We start from the raw sequence: 23,827 nt of genomic DNA on the forward strand, positions 1-23,827 counted from the left end.
TAATGACTTCCTCTAATATCCAAAAAATATACTCTTGAGTTTTATTTTGGTTCATCGTATCAATCACTTTCAAGAACACAACACCTTTAGGGGAAGCCACTAAAACATTAAGTAATGGCCTCTAACATATATCTGACCATCCATTGCTCAATATGGTGCAACCTACTGCCTTCCAAGAGGCTTTGATCTCAGCTAATTTTCCTAGCACTCTATCTTTCGATCACTCTCAAAGAGGTTGTCTTGAAAGCCTTTGAAGAAAGAGGTGTGTACCCTTTCCCAAACTCTAGAACTTTCTAAATTGCATTACAGAAATGTGGGTTTCTTGTTGTATTGAGTGGAAAAGTACTCGTATAAAAATAATCAGCCAATGCATTGTCCACCTTTTGTCTCTCTCCTGGTTTCCACGAGTTGCTTAATGTTCCACTTTGTTTTGTTGTACTTGTAGGCTTGGAGAAACTAGAAGAAGATACATAGATATGAACCTAAACACATCCTCTTCAATTCTTTGTTATTTTTGTTTGTTTCAGCTCAACCAGCATTCAAAAGAGCTAGTTCTCTCTCTCTATATCCACTCTCATTTCTTCAGTCACTTGTGGAAATGCTTAAACACCTCCTCCTAAACCCCGAGCAATACAAGTGGTCCCTTGCCCTTGTTAAATTTCCAATAAAATCTTTTGTGCATTTAGTACAATAGAGTTTGGCATTTTTTTTTGTCACATATTTCCATATGTCAGATTTTGATCTTTTCAGACCCATCAATTACAGCTTGCATGATTCAAATGAAAATTAATATTTTTCATTTTAAATCATTCAATATTTGTTTTGAAAGCATTAAAACAAAATATATCAAATAATTTTGGGGCAATGAGAATTACATTATGGAATGCTACAGGCATTTATGCCCCTAACAAACAGTGCTTGCTTAAACACAACTTGACCTTATTGAATCTGAAGTTATTTTAATTCATGAGACTAAATTGAGTAAGGAGAAAGGTGAAAAAATAAAAATAAAACTTGGTGTTTGGAAGATGGATCTAGTTTAAAAAGTTTTGTTGGAAAACTTAGTTTCATGTGCCAATTGCATGGGTGGGAAACTACATAGTACAGAAAGTTCCTATCATCCTAAAACTCCAAAACCCCATCGCAGTTTCTGCAAGTCAAATAAAAAACTACTCTTGTTGGCAGCTAGAAAACACAGTTACACTTGCAGCTAAAAAAGTGTCCAATAAGGCCCTCCAACTTCATCCGAGTATCATGAACCTTTAGACAAGTATCCATTAAGGCCCTCCAAGATTCTCTCTGATGTGGACACTAGATGCTAAATTGGGAGGGAAAGCTTTTCAAAATTCTAATTTTGAAAGGTAGAGTGCTTATCCATGTCTAAAAACCACAATTAATACAATGAATCAGAAAACTGAAGAATTAGTACATGTTTTGGCAACAGCGGATGCCTTAACCCCAGGATGCTCTTAACTTAGTTACCCCCATTAAGATCCCAACTTACGTTACCCAGGGGAACGTCCAGGTTTCTTTTTATCTTGGTAGCACCAATTCCTAGAGAAATATGTTCCCAAAAGTGTATATAAACTGGTGTGAATAAAAGTTCAAAGCATGATGTTTATAATCTGATACACATCTCCTGGAAAAATGGCAGTTATATAGGAGAAACATAAGCAAATCACATAATTCAATATCCCAAATCTTCTAAAATTAATGTGACGCTCCTTTCTAATCTTCAACTTTCAAGGTAGCAAAGTTATCAATATAATGAGAAAATCAAAATCCTAAGGTTTTCAAAAGGATTGTATGGTCAGATTATAATACAGTAAATATCATTGTCCAAAAACAATGATATCACCTTACAGAAGCCAAATATGCAAGGGTAAAACAAGAATTACAATATAGGCATAACCATTTGACTGTGAAACATATTCCTAATCACAGTCTCTTCATAACGCAAGTTAGTGCATTGGATGGAAACAATATAAATCAGTCAATATCGAAGTAAAAGAAAAACCAATATTTGAAATTACACAATTAATGTGTTGTTCGGTACAATTATATAGGAAATGATTAATGTGTTGTTCAGTACAATTAAATAGGAAATGAGTATGAAAATCTTACTTAGTGGATCTACGAGGATTACTTATTGTAGCCATCACCCCACCTCCCTCAGCTTCAGCTGCTTCCTCTGCCAATTGTTGATCAAGAATCTCCTGCATCTCAGTCACTCTAAAACAGGTACTTTCATTATGTTGATGAAAAGACAAGTTCACATTGTAATAAATACTGAAAAATCTATTAATGAATACATAAAGATCCGGTAAATCATTAATATTTGTTTTTCCCCACTTTTCAAGTGTTCCTCCAAGAGGATTTTGGTTGTTCCTACTAATGCAAATTGAAATCTTTTTCTCCGATTTTTTCTCCGAGCTACAATTGAAATATATTATAGATTGCAATTGTTTCAACAGTTAATCACATAGTTTATTGTATTTCAATTAAACAACTCTGTTTAACAATTGATTTGGTCTTTTCTTGTGCATTTTAATTTTTTTAAATTGCATATATGTTGCACCCAAAGAAAGAGAGAACAATAACAGAAAGATATACCAATAAAGTAAGAGTCACAAAAAATGTTCCAGAGTCCATGATGGTGGAAGAGCATGCTCTTAGCTTAAACTCTCTAATGTTTTCTGCATCACAGATCAATTTTTGGATCACACTCTGTGATCTATCACCACGGAGACGATAACAATGAATACAGATTGCTGAGAATGGTCGTTAAAAAGGAAGAGGGAAGTTGAAGACATGAACACCTAGAGCTATCTAGAGAGAAGATAGAAACAAAAAGAGCCTACATAATGTAAATGAAATAAATGCTAGGTAAAACACAGTTGATTAGTCTATGCAGAATAAAGTATCTTATTGAAAAAGTTAAAATGGTAGCAACTCAAATAATAATTTGACAGTCAAATAAGACATGTAAAGGAATGGAACAAAAAACTAGAGAAAGACAACAAACCCAATGACAAGAAGGGATTCAAAAATGGATACAAGAAGTCAAAAAATCGAAATCTTTTTTTTTAACATAGAGTAGAAGAAGAGGTAATAAAGAGTAAAATAGGCTGGACAGATTAGACAAACAAAATTGTGGAATAAAAAAGCTAAATAGAAATAAAAGATCCAAATAAAATTTTAAATCCATGAACAGAAGTTGCTGCTCTGAATCTAACAACGATATTACTGGCAAAAGTGTATGTAATCTGATTAGACTTGGCTGGTCGAAATGACATGAAACATTATTAGAACTCCCTAATCTAGGTATCTTTTCACACACCATATCAACTGTCAATTGTCAACCTACATGGGAAATATTGACTCTGCTAGCCTTAGCACACAGAAACTATTATAAACCAGTGTTACAAATGATAGCAAGTTTTCCTGACAAAGATTATGAGCACAATTGAATTTTGCTGGCAATACAAGATTTTGTATGAGGCACACACTGCATCATGTGTAGGTATGTGGGACACACTCCGCATATAAGTTATCCCAAGATGCCCAAGATTATTAGTTTACAATCAAAAGGATTGAGAACAAGATTTGCCACCTTGTCAGCATTGGAGAGGTTGGTTCAAAGGAGCATTTCATCTTCCGCTGGCCTTTATACTACGAGATCAAAGGGAGCTTCTACTGCCTTTTTAGGGAGGTGCAGTGTCTCTCAGCTTCTTTCAATTTTATGGATCAGAGGTGCCTAGCACTTTATCTTCAGGAGGCTGTGAGGCTCCATGACCACACTATTCAGAGCAGCATCCTATGAGCCAGCATTCTTGTTAGCTTATCACCTCGTTCTACCTCAGGATCTATTCAGTGCATGGTACCAAGCACTAGCTTGGTCCCACTTCTAGCCATACCACATGCATGAAGCCCAAAAAGGGCTCTTTTCAACTGCAGCCTCCATCTGCTTCCAGGAATCTTCAGAAGCAGCCCAGGCCCACTGCTAGTTCTATGGCTTACCCTTCTATTCTGGGCTTCTTCGCTCCTGCTCCAAGATGGCTGGAAAGGCTTGGGGTTTAGGGTCTCCCTATTGGATTCTCCTTTGCCCCACTTTCTCTCCCCCTTCTCTCTGTTGTTTGTTGTTTCGATTTTCGTTGTTGTCCTTCCGGGCACCATTTGGTGTCTCTGCTATGGGCTGGCCTCTTGTTTTGTGGTTAGTAGTCCCATCGACCATCTTTGTGGCCTTTAGTTGGACATTAATAGCTTTATTTTATTACACTTTTATATTATATTATCTAGTTATACCTTCAATAAACCATCTCTCATGAGCTTGAATAGTGCACTTGGCACTTAGTACACCTAATGATGCTTATGTGGGCAATGAGGAGCTATCTTATATAGACTAATAGGAAACTATCAACTAGTAAGTGTAAAGATCAGGATCTCTGATAGAGATATGAAATGTTATTACAGAATGAATTGATTCAGAATTACTTACCAATCTGATAGTATGTACTGTGTTGTTCTTCTTGTGCAGATCTTTGAAACTGGACAGTAATGGAGAATGAACAAAACCAATTTGATCGATATCCCTATTTGCTGAAGAGAGTGATCGCTGGGAGTGAATATGCCTTGTGAATGATATCAGACTGCACAATGTCTCCATGTTAAATATGTAAAGTATTATGTCCCCGTAGAGACATGACTCTACGTGGCCAAAGGCCATGTAGGGTCATGTCCCTATGTGGACATAATATTTGATCATAACACAACTGATAATCATTCGGTGGATTAATAAATATATTCAGATTGTTTCTTCTTATGATAAGAGCCCGATTAGTTAAGGAATGTCATTTATGAATAAACATATATATATATATATATATATAAACATGTGTGTGTGTGTGTGTGTGTGTACATATATATATAATTCTTATCAAGAATATAAGACATAAAACAAAAGTTCATGTAAATCATGAATACATATACTCAATATAATGAGTACTTCACTTCGACTAACACTACACTTCAACACTCCCTCTTAGCAAGGGACAAGTGATAAAAATTCTACAAGATATCAGTATCAAAGCTATCTATACATAACACTTTATCTAACTTTTAACACTGTAATAGTGACTTGTCAAATAACTATAATCACAATGTTATGAACACTATCATAACATGTATTATGATCTCTAATTGTCCAAAACAATATCTAGAGTAATCATAATACTTTCGTTATCAATGACTTCTAGCGTATCTGAAAAAAAACCATCATATTAAAAGGCCTATCATTTGTAAGATCGTCACCTTGCAAAGATTACCTTCTAAATATTGCCCATGAAAGATCGTCACCTTTCATTGCATATATGATGCAATTAGCCAACTTTAGTAGCATAAACACATATAAAACTGAAACTTAAATTCAATATTCAACATTACAATTTAATCATACCAAGTTTTCCTCTGAAGTATTCCAATTTTACTTTGGCAAGAGGTTTGGTAAAAACATTTGCAATTTTTTCATTTGTACTTGTGTAATCCACTTTGATAACACCTCGATCTACCATATACCTAATGTAATGAAAACCTATTTCAATATGCTTAGATCGATTGTGAAAAAACGGATTAGCTGAAAGCTTGATACAACTCTAATTATCACAGTGAATGATAGTTGGCTTCAAGGGCTCCTTAAACAATCCAACTAGCAATTTTCGTAACCATACAGCTTCTCTAGCTCCCATGGAGGAAGTTATATATTTTGCTTTAGTGGAGCTCAATGCAACTAAGGATTGTTTTCTACTGAACCAAGAAATCATCGTAGATCCGAGACTGAAGCAACATCCTTTAGTACTTTTACGTTCAATAGAGTTGCCTGCCCAATCAGAATCCGAATATCCATGAAGATTAATTTTGCCTTGATCATATTTGAGTCCCATACCAACTGTACCTCTTAGATAGCTTAAGATATACTTGGCTACCATTAGATGTATCTTCTTTGGTTCACACATGAATTAACTTAAGGTATTAGTAGCATAACATATATCAGGATGAGTATTCACCAAATACATTAAAGATCCAATGATCTACCTATAGTAAGTAGGATCGGTAGATTCAGATTCGATCAAATCATCCTTCAACTTATATAAGTTGACTTCCATAGGAGTAGTAACTGGTTTACAATCCATCATTCCAAATTTCGTTAAAATATCAATAGTGTATTATCCTTGATTTTGGAAAATGTAGTTCCCCTTTTGCCAGACTTCTAGTCCTAGGAAGTAGTGGGGAAGACCTAGATCATTCATATCAAACTTTGTTGCTAGTTCCTGTTTGCACTTGTTTATAAGATGTTCTTCACCTGTTATTAACAAATCATCAACATATAACACAAGAATAATCATGTCATCACCATTTATTTTGAAGTATATGTTTGAATCAGCTTCGTTCTTAGAATACCCTAACTTTGTTAGATATCTATCTATTCTTTTATACCATGCACTGAGTGCTTGTTTAAGGCTATAAAGTGCTTTCTTTAATTTACACACGTGGGAATTTCCGTCATGAGTGATGAACCCTTTTGGTTGCTCAATATAAACTTCTTCTTCAATTTCACCATTTAAGAATGTTGTTTTAACATCCATTTGATGAACTTTCCATCCTTTGGATGCTGCAATTGCTAAGATGGTCCTAACAGATGTGTACCTAGCAACTAGAGCAAAAGTTTCTTCATAATCGATTCCTTCCTCCTATGAGAACCCGCATGCCACAAATCTAGCTTTGTATTTTTCAATGTTGTCATCAGGTGCATGCTTGATTTTGTATAGCCATTTAGAAAAGACAATTGATTTGTTCTTAGGTTTGGGTACAACATCTCACACATCATTTTTTAGTATTGAATGATATTCTTCAATCATTGCTTCTTTCCAAGGTTTGTTTGATAAACTTTCTTCAACATTTGAAGGTTCTATTTTGATAAGTTCAGTTAGTAGTGCCACATAACATGACTGATTTCTCGTTCTCTTGCTTTCTCTGATTACTTCATCAGGTTCAACATGATTATCTTCTATCATTTTCCTAGCCCAAAGTGGCCTCTTTTTATTATTGGAATTTTCAATACTCTCTGAATTTGAGATAATAGCTGAAGGAGGTTCAGTATCATTCTCCCTCTCATTTTCTACTAGGTAATCTTCATCTAGTTTAGTAGTAGATTTTGCATATGGTTCATAAATGTTCTTAGAAAGATTGAAGGCAATATCTTCTTCAAATTTTACATCTCTACTGATCTCAATTGTTCTTTGACCCAGAACATAGATCCTGTAACCTTTGGTTGTTTCACTATATCCAATGAGTATTCCCTTCTTTCCAGATGGTTCTAATTTTGTTCTTTTCTCTTTAGGAATATGAATATAAACAGGACACCCAAATATTCTTAGATGACTTGGATCTTGTTTGATACCTGAAAATACTTCTTCAGGAGTGGTGTTTTCTAATATTGAGTGAGGAAATCTGTTTTGAATATAAATTGCAATATTAGAAGTTTCAACCCAAAATGAGGTATGAAGATTTTGGTCATGCATCATTGCTCTGGCTGATTCAATAAATGATCTATTTCTATATTTTGCAACTCCATTTTGTTGAAGATTATATGGTACAAAAAACTCCCTCTCAATCCCAACAATAATGCAAAAACCTTTGAAAATTTCAAAGATGTATTCACCTCCATTGTCTGATCTTTGTGTTTTGATTTTCTGTCCAAACTAGTTTTCAACTAGAGCTCTGAATTCTTTAAATTTAGATAATACTTCAATTGATTCTTTTTGTTTGAGGAAGTAGATCCAAGTTCTTCTAAAATAGTCATCAATTAAAATCACATAATAGAGGCACCCATTCAAGGAAGGTACAGTCATAGGACCACATTGATCAATGTGAATAAGTTCAAGTACAAATTTTGATTTGTGTATGCTTTTAGGAAAGGATTTCTCGGTGTTCTTGCCTAGGGAGCATCCTTTGAAGATGCCAAATTGATCAGATTTGAGACTAGGTAATTCTTTTACAATTTTCCCTAATGATGACAATGCACAGAAATGAGGTAACCTAGTCTCTTATGCCAAATTTCGGTTGAATTTGATGTTTCATGACTTAGGGCTAAATTTTGTTGGTTACAAAGTTTATATAAACTTCCATCTCTAAATCCAATAGATATAGCTTTCTTGATGTTAGAGTTCTTTGGCCAAGATAGAACTTTATCCTAAGAGAAGACAATAATAAATTTTCAGAATACACAACTCCAATCTCCACTATAGTTCAGTAATGGAGAACACCTCATAAATAACCCTTGTACTTCAGCAAGGGCACAAAAATTTCAAACTTTAGAAGTGTCACAAAGACAAAAAACTAAATAATCAATCAAATAATCGGATGTCATTCCCAATGAAATGAACTCATATTTATAATCCTTAAGTGTCAAAAGTTTCCAAAAAGACTCAACTCCTGAAACTACAAAGTTTCCCAAAAGAACTCAGCTCTTGAAACTTTCCAACACACTTTTTTAGAAATATATCTTAATGACATTATTATAATAATATATTATTGTAATAATGCGACTTAATAATTAATTAATAATAAATAAGAGCTCACGCAAATAATAATCACATCCCCTGCAGGTGATGACCAACTACCAGAGCCACCCACTGCACTGCCAAAAATGGTAACTGCCAAAAATAGACTTACTAAAAATAGTAAGTCTGCAACTAAGATCCTCCCTAATCAACCTATCAACTCACGAGGGTCACCATAATGAACTGACTCAATCATCCTCAGAAGCATGCCGACTAAAGGGGACATTACACTTCAACATTGTCCTCTTCCATTCTAATAAGGTAGTATCATCAAGAAACTAAATGTTAACCACTTCTTTCGTATTAGGTAAGGTAGTCCCCTTTACACTTGGTGAAAGTGTATCATATCTCAAAACCTAATACATGGCTTCAACAGCTACTACCTTGCCTAATAGATCTAGATAGAGAAAAGAATTCAAGTTTGACTCAAATGACTTCTACACTAGCATCAGCATCTTGCATTAGAGTGTTTAACACGTGGCAAAATTCCTTAGGAAACCCAAGACTGTGCAACATCATAGAAATAAAGCTCCAATCCACCCTGTCATATGCATGTTCAAAGTCTATTAGGTGCATTGATGAGCTCTGATCAGATTCCTTAGCCCAACTCAGCCTCCCAGCATGTTAAGAGATTTTCCACAATATATCTACCCTTGACAAAGCTAGTTTTGGTGAGTTTGCCAACAATAGGTAAAATGTTCTCCTTGGCCAAGATCTTAACAAAAAAATTGTATGATGCATTGAGTAATGTGATGGGCCTCCAGTTTTTAAACTAGATTTGTTTCCATCTTTAGGGATCAACTTGATCGGTCCAATGTTTATTTGCCCCCCTATTTACTTGGAGCGAAAGCCTCTTTGTATACTTCAAACAACTCTTATCCAATCCAACCAATATTTATTTTATAGTATTCAATTGGCAGTCCATCAAGGCCTGGATCTTGGTAGTCCATCAATCCCCTCAAGTTTGACTGGAATGATACTTTGAGTTCTGTTTCTTGCAATGCCTTTTCCTCATTCCTCCAAAGAGAATAATTTTCTATAGAAAGACTTGAATGCATAACAGATACCATCCTGATCTGTAATGATCTTGTTGTCATCTGAAATGCATTCATTGTGTTGCTTAGCTTAGCTTGCATTTCAAAAACTGGAAAAAATATTTGGTGCCCCCATGTTCCATCCAATTATGTATGGGTCTAGTTTTAATACCCATTTTCCCTTTTCTCCTTAGCATTGCACAACATGAGATTATTTTATTACTGAATCTGATTATACTCGCCCCCTGCATTACATTATCATCAAAGAGCAATTTTGCATTTGTAAACAAATATAGGATCTAAGGTAGAGATAGACTTATTTCAGATTTAGTTTATTCTTCAAATAATAATGAGTTCTTCTTTCAATCTGCAGGTTTATCATTGCCTTTTAACCAGTGTAACACGGGGATGTATTCCCCCCCAAAACTGGGCTGTCTCAGAGATGGGGACGTCCCCAAATGGAGGGACGGCATCTCAAAGTTTCAGGCAGCACCACTTAGAGCGCCACCGCTGCCAGAGACGGTGAGATGTCTTCGAGTGTGGGGGTGTAGGGGGACGCCAAGGAATTTCCTTCATTGTGGGGGGATGCTTGGACATCTCCCACGGCAAGCAAAAGACACTTAAAAAATTAAAAAGTTTAATGCATATTTTTAATGTTTCTATTCTAATGCTATTGGATTGTGGGGCCCATTCATTCCTCCTCCTTTGTTCAAAAGCCTTCTATTCTTCATTTTTATTCACATTTGCATTTGTCATTGTTTGTAACAACAACAACAAGAAGAGTGAAGAGTTGAGATAAGGGTTTGTGCAAGAGTGAAGAAAGTGTTTGCAAGTGAAAAAGAGAGCCTAGGAGGGTGGTTCCGGGTTTAACCAATCTTGTTGAAAGAGTTCCACTGTTTTTCAAGCAAAAGGTAAGGTTTTTAACTTATTTTTCTGATTTTCAAATGCATGTTTATGAATGTTAGATTTAAAATTTTCGTTCCTTTAAACAAGTCTTATCATCTTTCAACTGTATATAATTAAAATATAAATATATATATATATATATATATATATATATATATATATATATATATATATATATATATATATATATATACACACACACACACACAAAACGAAAATTGACTTCCAGTGGTTCCATAGGATTTGAGCTATTCTGAGTTGATTTCAGGTATGTAAGAAATAACCAAAAAAGTTTTTTTTTTTTTTTTAAATTAATAATAAACAATAAGCCTTGCCTCTTTCGATTTTTGTTCTTTGGTTGTAGCTTGTTTCATTTTGTTATAGTTATGATTATCATTCATTCATTGAATCATTTATAAATTTAAATAATAGATTAAGATCTTGATGTTTTACTTTTGAAGTTTTTTATTTAGCTTTATTATTTTATTTTATTTCATTTTGTGAAATGCAGTGTTAAAATGAGCTCCTACATTGATACTCATAGTGATGATGAGATGGAATTTTATTCAGATAGTGGCAGTGAATCAAAATATGAACATGAGCCTGAGGTTGGGGTTGAGGATGATGATGACACCGCTGAGAGGGGTGAGAATGAGAGTGACATTGGGGTTGTGCCAGATCGGCAAGGGGCCCAAAATAGTTCCACTTCCATGGGTACTGATTTTATACTATCTAGTACTCCATCTATTGATTGCCACTCCCCATCTTTGGCAGGGTGGGCTAGGGGTAAGTTTGATCCAAAATCTCCTTTAAAACAATTTGTCACTAGAATAGCAAGTGGATCAAGAACAGGTGGCACAAGAAAGTGGACATGCAATATTTGTGGTGAAGAATGGTATGGTAGCATCACTAGAGTGAATGCACATTACCTCTTTTCGACAAGTAAAGGTGTCTTACCATGTAAGTTTATGACTGAATCCAAAAACTTGAAGCTTAGAATTGAATTCAACAAGCTTTGGGGAGTTCTAGAGGACTTGGGCCTTCACCACAGCATAGAGTTTCATCTACTACATTGCTAGGGGCAACCTTCACACCTTCCTCTACTTATAGCTCTATAGGTGTAGCAACAACCCAGACGAGCAAGGGGAAATGCACGGCACAATCTAGTGACAACAACCCTATAGCAGAATTGTTTGCATCCCAGACGAGGGAGAAGTTAGATGCATGCATTGGGAGAATGATATTTGTCAATGGCATTCCACTTCATATTGCTCGGTCTCCTTATTTTATGGAGGCATTTCACAAAGTAGCGAAGGCGGGGTTACCATCATATGTGCCACCAGGTGAGCACAAATTGAGGACTAAAATCTTGGATGATGAGTATGCCAAGATTAATGAGTCCATGGAGACCATGAGGGTTGTTTGGCAAGAATCGGGGTGCAGCATTATCATGGATGGGTGGATAGACACCATCCACTCATCAATGTCATAGTCACATGTACAGAGGGCCCATTCTTTCTTAGGGCGGTTGATTGTTCAGGGCATCAAAAAGATGCTAATTTTCAAATTCAGATTCTTCGGGAAGCCATTGAGGAGATTGAGCCACAAAATGTGGTCCAAGTAGTGACAGATGTAGCTCGTGTGTGCAGAGCTGCAGGGAGGCTTATTGAGGCCACATATCGGCATATTTGGTGGACTCCTTGTTGTGTACATGCTATGAACAATGCTTTAAAGGATATTTGCAACCACCACACCTCATATGCACTATTTAGGAGCTTCGCCAAGGAGTTCCTGAATCTAGTTGAGACATGATATGCATCCTATTTCCTTCTCTTGGAGAGAATGCTTGAGTTGTAGGAGCCACTGCAACTAATGGTTATGACAAATGAATGGAATAGGTGGGATGGTTCCAGGTCAGAGCAGGGGACGAGGGTGAAGGATATAGTTAAGAGTGATGTATTTTGGAGCGATGCAAAATACATTGTCTCTATTATTAGGCGAGTCTTCGAGGTGATCAAGTATGGAGATGCGGATGCACCTACACTTGTGGAGGTGTATGACTGCATTGATTCTATGCTTGGGTAGATAAGGGCAGTTGTGTCAGAGGACCCCACATTAGCCTTCTACAATGATCACATTCGGCCTATTATTCAGCGTAGATGGGACAAACTTAACACACCCTTACATATGGCTGCATATGCATTGAATCCGAGGTGGTATATGACTAGGCCTGGTAGAGTTACACCACTTCACGATGATGAGGTGATTAATATTATATAACACTTTAAGACTCTGTCTTAAGACTTGGATTCTTATCATTTCATAAATTAAAATCATTTACATTACTAGCATCTTGATTATTCTATTTGCTAATAATTTGTACTTTTTAAATTTTTTTAGGTGAAGGAAGGTTTCTTCAAGTGCATAGATAGGATGTATGACCTTGAGACAGCAGCTAAGGTTCACATTGAGTGGACCAAATTTGTTACTCTGAGGGGTTACAATCAAGCGACAAAGGCAAATATCAAGACTATGGCACAAGAGGATCCCATTTTGTGGTGGTTAGCTTATGGAGCGAAATTTACAACCACCACACTAGCTATTCGTTTGTTGTCCCAAGTACTTAGTTTCTCAACTTTTAAATTTTCATTGTTCATTGTTCAATCATCATTGTTCAACTTCTAATTCTCGAGTCTCACATTGGCCAATTATTTTTCATCTTAGGTTTCTAATTCCTTAGCTTCTGAGAGGAATTGCTCTACATATAGCTTCATCCACTCTCTTAAGAGGAATAGACTTACATCTCAGAGAGCAAAGAAATTGGTTGTACACAGTGTGTTGTGTATCAATGACTACAAGACAACTGTGTACAAGGAGAGTCTAGCATCACGATGGGATGTAGAGCCTGAGGAGCCATCACAGATTGATGAGAAGGAGGATGGTTTAGATCCAGCCACAAGGCTAGTGGGTGTTCCCTTTTCGGCTCTTGATATTGAAGAGACTGATAGTTCCAGTGGCGATGAGTTTCAACTTCCAGCCTCCAGAGGATGATCGTTGATTATTGATTTGGCATTTTGATTTGGACTCTTGGAGACTTGTAGTTTTTGTTTGCATTATATACTTATTTTGATATCATGATGGCACATGATACTTATTGTAATCATCTTTATGCCATGACTCATATGGTCATTGATTACTATTAGATAGTAGAATCTAGATACTCATACTATTGATTTGAAGACTAATATATAGAGCCTAGAGTCTAGACTAATATTTATTATTTGTCGATGTTCAATGTTCAATGTTCATTGTTTGTTTGTGATTTGATCATGAATCATGATGTTCTAATTGAAAACTTCAATGCAATGTTCAATGTTTAAGTTTTTTACATCTTTGTATCTTATATTGTATAATTGTAGTACATCTTTTGAACTAGCATTTTAAGTACCATATGTATAGTATATACACCCCTACTCCCTCCGCCACTCCCCCATCCCCCGTCATTGTCCCCCTGTTGTCCCCTCGCCATCCCCAAATCAAGGCCCCTTTGTCCCCCCGTCTCAGAAACTTGTCCCCCCATTCCCCTGTCTCCCAGGGCGGTGTAACTATGCTTTTAACTAATATATATGTTAACTGCAACAGGTAATACGAATTTTAGATATTCAAAATAATATTATAATTGTTGAGGAAGATTTTTGCTGTGTATAGTAAGTGCAGATTACAATGCATAGAGGACTTGCCGATGTTATCGATTGCCTCTTAGCATGAATCACACGACATTTATGTTTGGAGTGCAGGATCATGGTTAGGTAAGGACATGACCCTTACGTGGCTGACCTTTGCCAACAGTTAGTTAACACTAGTAATACAATTACGATCTCCATAACAATGTCTTGACAAAGTCACCTTGTACAATGGCAATGAAATACTTTGCAAGGTGACGATCACTATGTAAATTAATGTGATCTGTGGTGACTTCTTAGCACAAGCCCCAATTGGGCATAATTAATTATAATATGCAATCAAGTCTGAGATCAGATTATTTGAATCAATTAAGTCATTTGATGTATGAGAAAGTACAATATCAAAATATATGTATGTATGTATGAATAATATCAATTGCTTATAGTCGTACATATAATCTTACTGTGATTCAGTAAGAGCGTCAATCCGACCGAAGCTATAACTCTAACACTCCCTCTTAGCAAGGGAGGATATAGCCAATAAGGTCATCTCAAGAATGATGATCTAAACTGAGCAATCTCATCACATATGAGTGCTAGCATCAACATCAAGATGCATATTAACAAGCATATACTAGACACATTCCAAGACAAGGACTAAACAAAATCTATCAAATAACAACCTTGATCTTAGAAACAACGACATAGTTTCCATTATGACAAGTATCACGGGCTCCAGCAACCTTTGGGACATCAACTTAATGCAATCTATTGTGATGCATTCATTATCATGATTTCCGACACATTTTGGGACAACAATTTAATGTAGTCTATCATGATCATAGATCAAGAACTTGTTGATGTTAGTTTTGTACCACTACATAACATATAGCAATTAAATATCTGATATGGAGTATCAAACACAATTCCTCTCTTGAAAAGTTAATACTTATGAAGACATAAGCAAAAACTCCAATGTTCCTTACACTTGTGGATACTAACTCAGTTATCAATGTGATTTGTTGGTAATCACGTAGGCGGGCTTACGTTATTCATTCGAAGATAATTTGGTGGTACTTCACTTGCTTGACTTGTTCTTTTCTCCTTGATCACTTTCACTTTGAACTACTACCACTAAATGCTTATTGCTCTACTACTACTCCTATGGATGGAGAAATTTGGAAATGGATGGGGATCTAACCAAATGAAAGCTTGCCAGTGGCACTACCTCCATTGGCGCAATGATTCTAAGGGATACTCTTAGGATTTTCACACTGACAACTATCTTCCAACCCAACTTGAAGTACATGCGGAAAGATGATATGCAAGTAGAACTTAGAAGTGATTGGACTAGATTATCACACAAGGCGTCCTAACAAGCCGCTAGGATGCTAGAGGCCTAGTATATAGGTCCCTATCAAACATTCACTAACATCACCATACAATTAACCATCTACTTCTACTCTAACAACATGAAATGAAATCCTACTTTAATTTGAGAGATGAGAAGAGCCATGCAATAAACCAAAATGATCATGTATATCCACTATGCAAACCACAACAATGAATAGAGAACAATTTTGATAGGATTTTGGCAACAATTCTCCAACATAACTCCCTCACAAATGAGAGCAAAATGGCCTTATATAGAAGCTCCAAATTACAATGAATGGCCAAGATTAAGAGGCAAAATCAAGGGCAAAGATTATATCTTACAAACCATAATTAGGGTTACCATTATTCAACCAATTACATGAGGGCACCAACTTTGTGGGTCAATGAGAAAATTACAATAATTTGTCAACCAATGAGAGCATAAAACACTTGGCATGATTTGATTGCATGCACATGAAAATGCCACCTCATCAACCTTATCTTATAAATTTATTCAATCCTTGAGACAAGGTGAAGCCTTGGATGCTTGAGCTTGTCCTTAGAAACTTTCTCATCACCACTCGAACTTGCTCGTACTTGATGTCCTGACCCTGAAAGGATGAGGTCGTCATGCACTTGGGGTAATCTTGTCTTGGCCTCGATGGCTTCCCTAAATGTGAACTTCTTTGCAACTTGAGAGCCTTGCTCTCGGCCACTACCTTGAAATCGAACTCAACCTCCCCCATTATCCTTGCCTTCCTTAACCTTCCTGGTCTTCCAACCTTCCCATTCAAATTCGACCAAGCTAGCTTGCACGAATAGCCAAGCCTCAAATATTTTCAAATCTCTTCTACTAATCCGCTCTTTCTTGAAATTGTGGGGCTTCTTGAATCTCAATCTTCAATCAAATTCACCCTTCACCCGATTTCATTCTTCACCAAAGCTCGCACTTCAACCCTTGTCAGCTTGCAATCAAATAGAAGGGCTAAGACCCCATGTGGAATTGATTCTAGTTTTGCATTGCCCTATGTTATAACTCTAGATTTTCACTTATAATTCTAGCCCAATCAAATTTGCCCTTTCCATTTGCAATTTCATCAATAAAGTAATACATCCAATTCTTGAATTGCATACCTTATGAGACACCCAAGACTCAGTTCAGCAGCACAATGAGGTCACCATACTCTGATTTGAAGTCCGATCGGGTGAACCTTGACGCCTTGGTGACTCCCTTCTTGCCTTCATGTACCCAATTCTGTTCTAGGAGAGTGAAGTAGGTATCTTGATTATCCTGGTGGAACGCAGCCTGATCCATCGTTTGTCTCTCAACTATATCATGTTTACTATACCGATATTAGTAGCGGTAATTCGCCTCATTTTTGAGAAGGTGATTTTGGGCATCATATCCTCTTTGTCTTTCTTAGTATTTGTTCCCTTAGGGTTCTTGCTTGCACTAACATCTACCATCCTAAACACTTATTTCTGCCCGTTCGTTCTAAGTGATATGGACTACCCTTATCGATCTCCAACCTTCTTTCTATCGATGGATTCTAACTTATTTCTGTCTCACCAAGTCTTATCACTACACTTATCAATCTCCAATCTTCAACCTAAGGGTGGGACTACCACTTATTTCTACCTGTTCGTTGCCTTACGATGGACTACACTTATATCTCCCAACTTCATTCCTAGGGTGGTCTAGCTTATTTCTACTTCACCAAATGTCCTATCATGGATTCTACACTTATCTCTCCAATCTTCAACCTATAGATGGGATGATGAAGTGGTGGATGATGAATGCAAGAAAAACCAAGAGAAACAAAACCAAACAAGAACAAGGAGCAAAATCTGCTTAAGGACCACCTTTCAACTCTAGAATGAATTGAATTCACCTTTACCAATAGTCGGGTCTTCTTTGAAGTTTGGATCAGACCTGAGAATTTCAAGCCCTTTTGCAAATAATGATGCCCTAGCTGAAAAGATCAGAATTCTGTCCTCTTGAGATTGCCCATGCATGTGCCAAAAAATCAAACTTCAATCATATGTTTCCTTTACCAAATAATACTGTCCAGATCTGATGCAAAATCGCAGCGCCTCAAGAAAATCAGACCTCCACAAATTTCGCCTAGGGCAAAAAAATTCACAGCCTTCTATGGAAGAAAAAATCAGACCTCAAACATGAAAATCTACTCCTTGCAAAAATTGCCCAAGGAAGGAAAATTGCCGAACACAAGGGAATTTTGCCCCTAAAAAAATCACCAAGGCCCTGAAATCTGCTTCAAGCACACAAATCTGCTCCCAAAATTTGCTAAGTAGAAGGCTGCTCCAAAATTGCCAAGTAGAAGAGACCTGCTTGTGGAATGAGAAATGAAGAAAGGGGGAAGTCCTCTTATACAAAACTCCCCACACTCCTCCAAGCTGGCCGACTAGCCTTGGGAGAGAAAGAAAATTTAATTAGTGCACATTTATAGCCCAAATTAAATGCCAAGCTAAAAACTAGTGTTGCCTATAGTGAAATTTGCACTTTTAATTGCCGGTTAAGACCAAAACTGCAAAAATAAAATTAATAAAGCCTTGGACATGCTAAATGACGTTTAGTAATTAAAATATCATTTAAAATCGGATTTGTCAAGCCAAAATCAATTTTTTCAATTTTAATTTACCAATTTCTTTAAATATTTTAAAATCTTCAAGGCAAACTTAACCTATTTAATGCCAATTTTTGCAATTTAATCCAAAATCAATTTTGCAATGCAATTTTAATTTTTTAACAAAAGTAAATCATTTCTCTAAAATCTAAAATCGAATTTCCAATTTGATTTCACCATCACAAATTAAATTTTTAACCACAAATTAAAATTTTCCGAAACAACTAAATCTTAAAAAAAATATTTTGAAAATGCTAAAGATTATATAATTACATCCAATTTTCAAAATAAAAACTATCTAAATCCAAAATTTTGTAAATTTATCCTACCAAGTATCATCCAAATTATCAAGAAAATGTCATCTTTGAAATTTGCTCGGCCTAAGGATAAAATTGCCAGTTCCAAAAAATCGAGCTAAGACCAGATGAAAAATAAATTTAACCTCCTCCCTCTTGACCCGAAGGTGTCCAAGGCATAAAATTTTCTAAAATCGGAAACTTTTGGACAACTTCAAAAAATTATTGCCAAGGCAATCAAAAAAAGGGGGTGTCTAAAAATTTTGGGGCGATGATGTGAAAACTTCACAACAGAACTCAAAAACAACAATTTCAGTATCATAATTTCAACCACATTCCAAGACAACAACTTACTATAGTCAATTATGATACATTTGTTATCATGATCTCTGACAGATTCCAGGACAACAACTTAATGTGGTCTATCATGATAACAGGTCAAGCTATTTCTAAGATTGTCACCTTACAATAGCAACCTCATAAATACATCAAATGAAAAGTCGTCACCTTTCATGACATAAACCACATATGCAACATTGCAACTCTTTTAACATTTAAAAATATAAATGAATAAATATGAAATGTTTGCATGACTAAGACTTAATCTCAGGAATTACAATTACATTTTAGACATACCAAGCTTACCTCTGAAGTATTCCATTTTCAACTTTGCAAGAGGTTTGGTGAATATGTCAGCATTTTGTTCTTCTATGCTTATATATAACAACTTGATGATATTCCTCCATACTATATCTCTAATATAATGGTAGGAAATCTCTATATGCGTAGATTTGTTATGGAAGACTGGATTTATAGATAATTTAATGTAGCTTCAATTATCACGTTGTATAACTATGGGATTCAAGGACTTTCCAAATAGTCCAACCAACAACTTCCTTAGCCAAACTACTTCTCGAGCTTCCTTAACCAAACTTACTATAGTCAATCATGATACATTTGTTATCATGATCTCCGACATATTTCGGGACAACTATTTAGTGTAGTCCATCATGATAACAGGTCAAGCTATTTGTAAGATTGCCACCTTACATTAGCGACCTCATAAATACATCAAATGAAAAGTCGTCACCTTTCATGACATAAACCACATATGCAACATTGTAACTCTTTTAACATTTAAAAATATAAATGAATAAATATTAAATTTTTGCATGACTAAGACTTTATCTCAAGAATTACAATTACATTTCAGTCATACCAAGCTTACCTCTGAAGTATTCCATTTTCAACTTTGCAAGAGGTTTTGGTGAATATGTCGGCATTTTGTTCTTCTATGCTTATATATACCAACTTGATGACATTCATCCATACTATATCTCTAATATAATGGTAAGAAATCTCTATATGCGTGGATTTGTTATGGAAGACTAGATTTATGGATAGTTTAATGCAGCTTCGATTATCACGTTGTATAACTATGGGATTCAAGGATTTTCCAAATAGTCCAACCAATAACTTCCTTAACCAAACTGCTTCTCGAGCTCCCATAGACGCGGGCGTGTATTCGGCTTCCATGGAACTCTGAGCGAAGACTAAATTTATGCATGGTTTAATGCAGCTTTGATTATCACAGTGTATAACTGTGGGATTCGAGTATTTTCCAAATAGTCCAACTAATAACTTGCTTAACCAAATTGCTTCTCGAGCTCCCAAAGAGGTGGCTATGTATTTGACTTCCGTGGAACTTTGAGCAACTGCCTACTACTTCCTGCTAAACCAAGATATCATAGCATATCCAAGTCTAAAACAACAACTTGTAGTAGTTTTACAGTCGACGTAACTGTCGGTCCAATCAGAATTTGAATACCCTTGTAGCGAAATCTCAACATTATCATATTTTAAAACCAAGTCCAATGGTACCACGTAAGTATCTAAAAATGTGCTTGGCTGCCATGAGATGAATCTTCTTAGGTTCACATAAATTGGCATTTGTTGCATAAAAAATATCAAGACAAGTATTCACCAAGTACATTAGAGATCCGATTATCTATCTATAGTATATAGGATTTGTAGATTCAGATTAAAATGTATCACTTTTAAGCTTCTAAAGATTTGTTACTGTTAAGAATATTAACCAGATAACCCACAGGTCTGATAGTACAGACCGTACTAACTCTTCTTATTATAATATATCTCTAAACTCGCATTATAATATATATAACTCTTCCTACAGGAGCCAGCGACTTCTCATGAAGAAACAGTATAATGCTTAACTAAACTAACACATAGTTAGGTGTTATTAAATTTGTCTTCTCGAATCGCCCACTTAGAGGGAGTTTAGTTAGTGCTAGTCTAGAAAGGGTTATGTCCCTTTGAGGGACATACCCTTTAGGAAGGATATATAGGGAGGTTATCAATGCAGATTGAGGACACACAGTTACAACAAAGTCTACTCCTCTAAGCATCTATAGCCTACGAATTATATCAAAGATACTCCCTAACAATCAAAGGTCGAATATTCATTATTGGATCTGCATAAAAATAGGCATTAACTTCATCAATATTCAGAATTCTTAGAAGACCATTCTCAGCATTTAAAGACTGGATTAAAAATCTGATTCAGAGACAAGGAATTAGCAGAAACTTTACATGGTATCAGAGCTCTGGTAATCAAAACTAGGCAAAGCAAAATTTCAATAATTAGACTTTGTATACATCAAGCAACAATCTCCTATCTTCTATGGCATACACAATCAGACCCGAGGATAGGTTTGATGAGAAGGAACATTTTGATGTCTGGAAATTCAGAATCATGATGATTCTTGAAGAGAACAATGTAAAACAATTTGCTGATGGAGCATCCACACAACCTCCAATTGAACTTCACAAATCTATCTGGAGCAGAGGAAATAGAAAAGCTATTCAAATCACCTTGGATGGAGTAAAAAAATGATATCATACCTATGCTTAAAAAATATCAAATTGCCTTTGATATGATGAATGCATTATGAAATGCATATGAAGTAAACAATGCAACTAGGGTTCTCACACTAAAAAGGCAACTGAATCACATTCAGATAGAGAAAGTTGAATCGATAAATTCTTACTTCCTAAGAGTTATCGGCGTTAGAGATGGACTATCAAGCATAGGAACCATCATTAGTGACACACAATTAAAGCTTATGGCTATAGATGGATTGTCAGATTCGTGGGAGACATTTGCACAAGGAATAAGTACCAGAGATAAGCTTTCGGAATTTAACAGACTCAAGAATGATTGTCTTCAAGAGGAATCTAGAAAACTAAAGAAAGGAGGGAAACCAAAAGTAGAAGATGAAGAACTTCACGTTTTTAATACAAACTCCTATAAGGGAAAGAAGAAAAAGGGAAATCAAAAGAATGGAAAACCCAAGAAAGATCTATCTAAAATAAAGTGTTTCAAATGTGAAAAATTTGGACACTATAAATCTAATTGTTCTAAAAATTCCAAACAACAAGCAAATTGTACAAATGTTATTAGAAAAGAAGATACTTATGATCCTGAAAACCGTGTCTTGTATTCCTCTCTATCAAATGAAATTTCAAATAAAGCATGGGTAATTGATAGTGGATCTTCTAGACATATAACGGGATACAAATAAGCTCTAAATTCTTTATCAGAGAAGGTTAACAATGAAGTTACCATTGGTGATAACTCAACACACTTCGTTGAAGGAATTGGAAATTGTACTTTGAAACTAAAATCAGAAAACACTCTTCTTCTTAAAGGTGTACTCTATGTATCAGGAATTAAAAGAAACCTAATCTCAATTACAGCACTTGAAGATGATGGGCACAATGTTGCATTCATGGATGGCAAAGTATTAACTTGGGCTAAAAACTCCTCTATCAAGAAAGCAAAGTTAATTGGTCAAAGAAAAGGATATTTGTATGAATTGAATACAGAATCTATTTGATCTATTCAAGCCCCAGTTCATAAAGCTACAGATACAAATGAAGTGTGGCACAGAAAATTAGGGCATCTAAATTTCAAAACTTTATCAACTATGGAGAAGATGGTTACTAGATTACCTAAACTAAGTAAAGACCACCCAAGTATTTGCAAAGGGTGTGCTCTAGGTAAGAACACCAAAAGTCTCTTTCATGATAGTACTAGGAAAACAAATAATGTAGTAGAATTAATTCATTCAGATTTATGTGGACCCATGTCTGTTCCTTCTCTTGAAGAATTCTGGTATTATATCTTGTTCATAGATGACTTCTCTAGGAAAACATGGATTTATTTTTTAAAATGCAAGGAATCAGAAGAAATCCTACAAAGGTTTAAAGAATTCAAAACATTAACTGAAAACTTTCTAGGGAATAAAATTAAAACCCTCAGAACTGATAACAGAGGGGAATATAACACAGATTTGTTTAAAAGGTTTTGTAAAGAATCAGGGATTAAGAGGGAGTACATTGTTCCTTATAATTCAAAACAAAACGAGGTAGCAAAAAGAAAGAATAGGACAATTATAGAAGCTGCAACAGCTATGATTTTTGACCAAAATTTAGAATATTATCTTTGGGCAGAAGCCTCTTATATTGCTATATATATTCAAAACAGAAGCCCTCACTCCTATCTTAAAGATAAAACCCCTGAAGAAGTATTTACTAAAGTAAAACCAAATATAAGTCATCTTAGAATTTTTGGGTGTCTTATATATATCCATGTTCCAAAAGAAAAAAGAACCAAGTTAGAACCCTTTGGGAGGAAAGGTATTTTTGTAGGGTATAGTGAAACATCTAAGGCATATAGGATTTTCATACCTGGATAGAAAAATATTGAACTTAGCAGAGATGTAATCTTTGTAGAAGATCTTGCATTCAAAAGAGCCATAAGTTCTAATGAACCTTCTCTTTTATCTAGTTCTGAAAGAAATAATGAATCTGGGTCCCAGAGGGAGAACTTAGAAGAAATCGAAGATGAAATTCAAAATATGAACCTTGAAGAAAATTCAAAGAAAAGACCACTTTGGGCCATTAAAATAGTTGAAGGAGCTCAAGACTTTGATGCACCTTCCAAAACGGTCAGAGAAAGCAAAAGACCTAAAAGATTCTCTGGTTATACAACAAACATGAGTGATTTATCCAAAACAGAGCCAACCAATCCTTCTAATGCTATTAAACATACAGCTTGGAAAGAAGCTATGACAGAAGAATACCAATCTATTATGAAAAATGATGTTTGGGAAATTGTTCCAAGACCTAAAGGAAAATCTGTTGTTTCTTTCAAATGGATATTTAAAATAAACCATGTTGTTGACG

The 23,827-nt window shown here is 35.5% G+C and overlaps 1 protein-coding gene across 2 annotated transcripts in view; it reads right to left on the minus strand.

Annotated features, from left to right (window-relative positions):
* The window catches only part of SEC6, a 273,118-nt gene that overhangs the window by 135,495 nt on the left and 113,796 nt on the right, over positions 1 to 23,827 (minus strand). For both annotated transcript variants that reach the window (XM_089814272.1, XM_089814273.1), the window contains exon 9: positions 2,125 to 2,232. In XM_089814272.1, coding sequence (XP_089670398.1) covers positions 2,125 to 2,232 — 108 coding nt within the window. The remainder of the gene's footprint in view (positions 1 to 2,124; positions 2,233 to 23,827) is intronic.

This window comes from Cupressus sempervirens, chromosome 2 (assembly GCF_028749045.1).
Source record: "Cupressus sempervirens isolate cs-2001-9-10 chromosome 2, ASM2874904v1, whole genome shotgun sequence".
NCBI classification, from domain to species: Eukaryota; Viridiplantae; Streptophyta; class Pinopsida; order Cupressales; family Cupressaceae; genus Cupressus; species Cupressus sempervirens.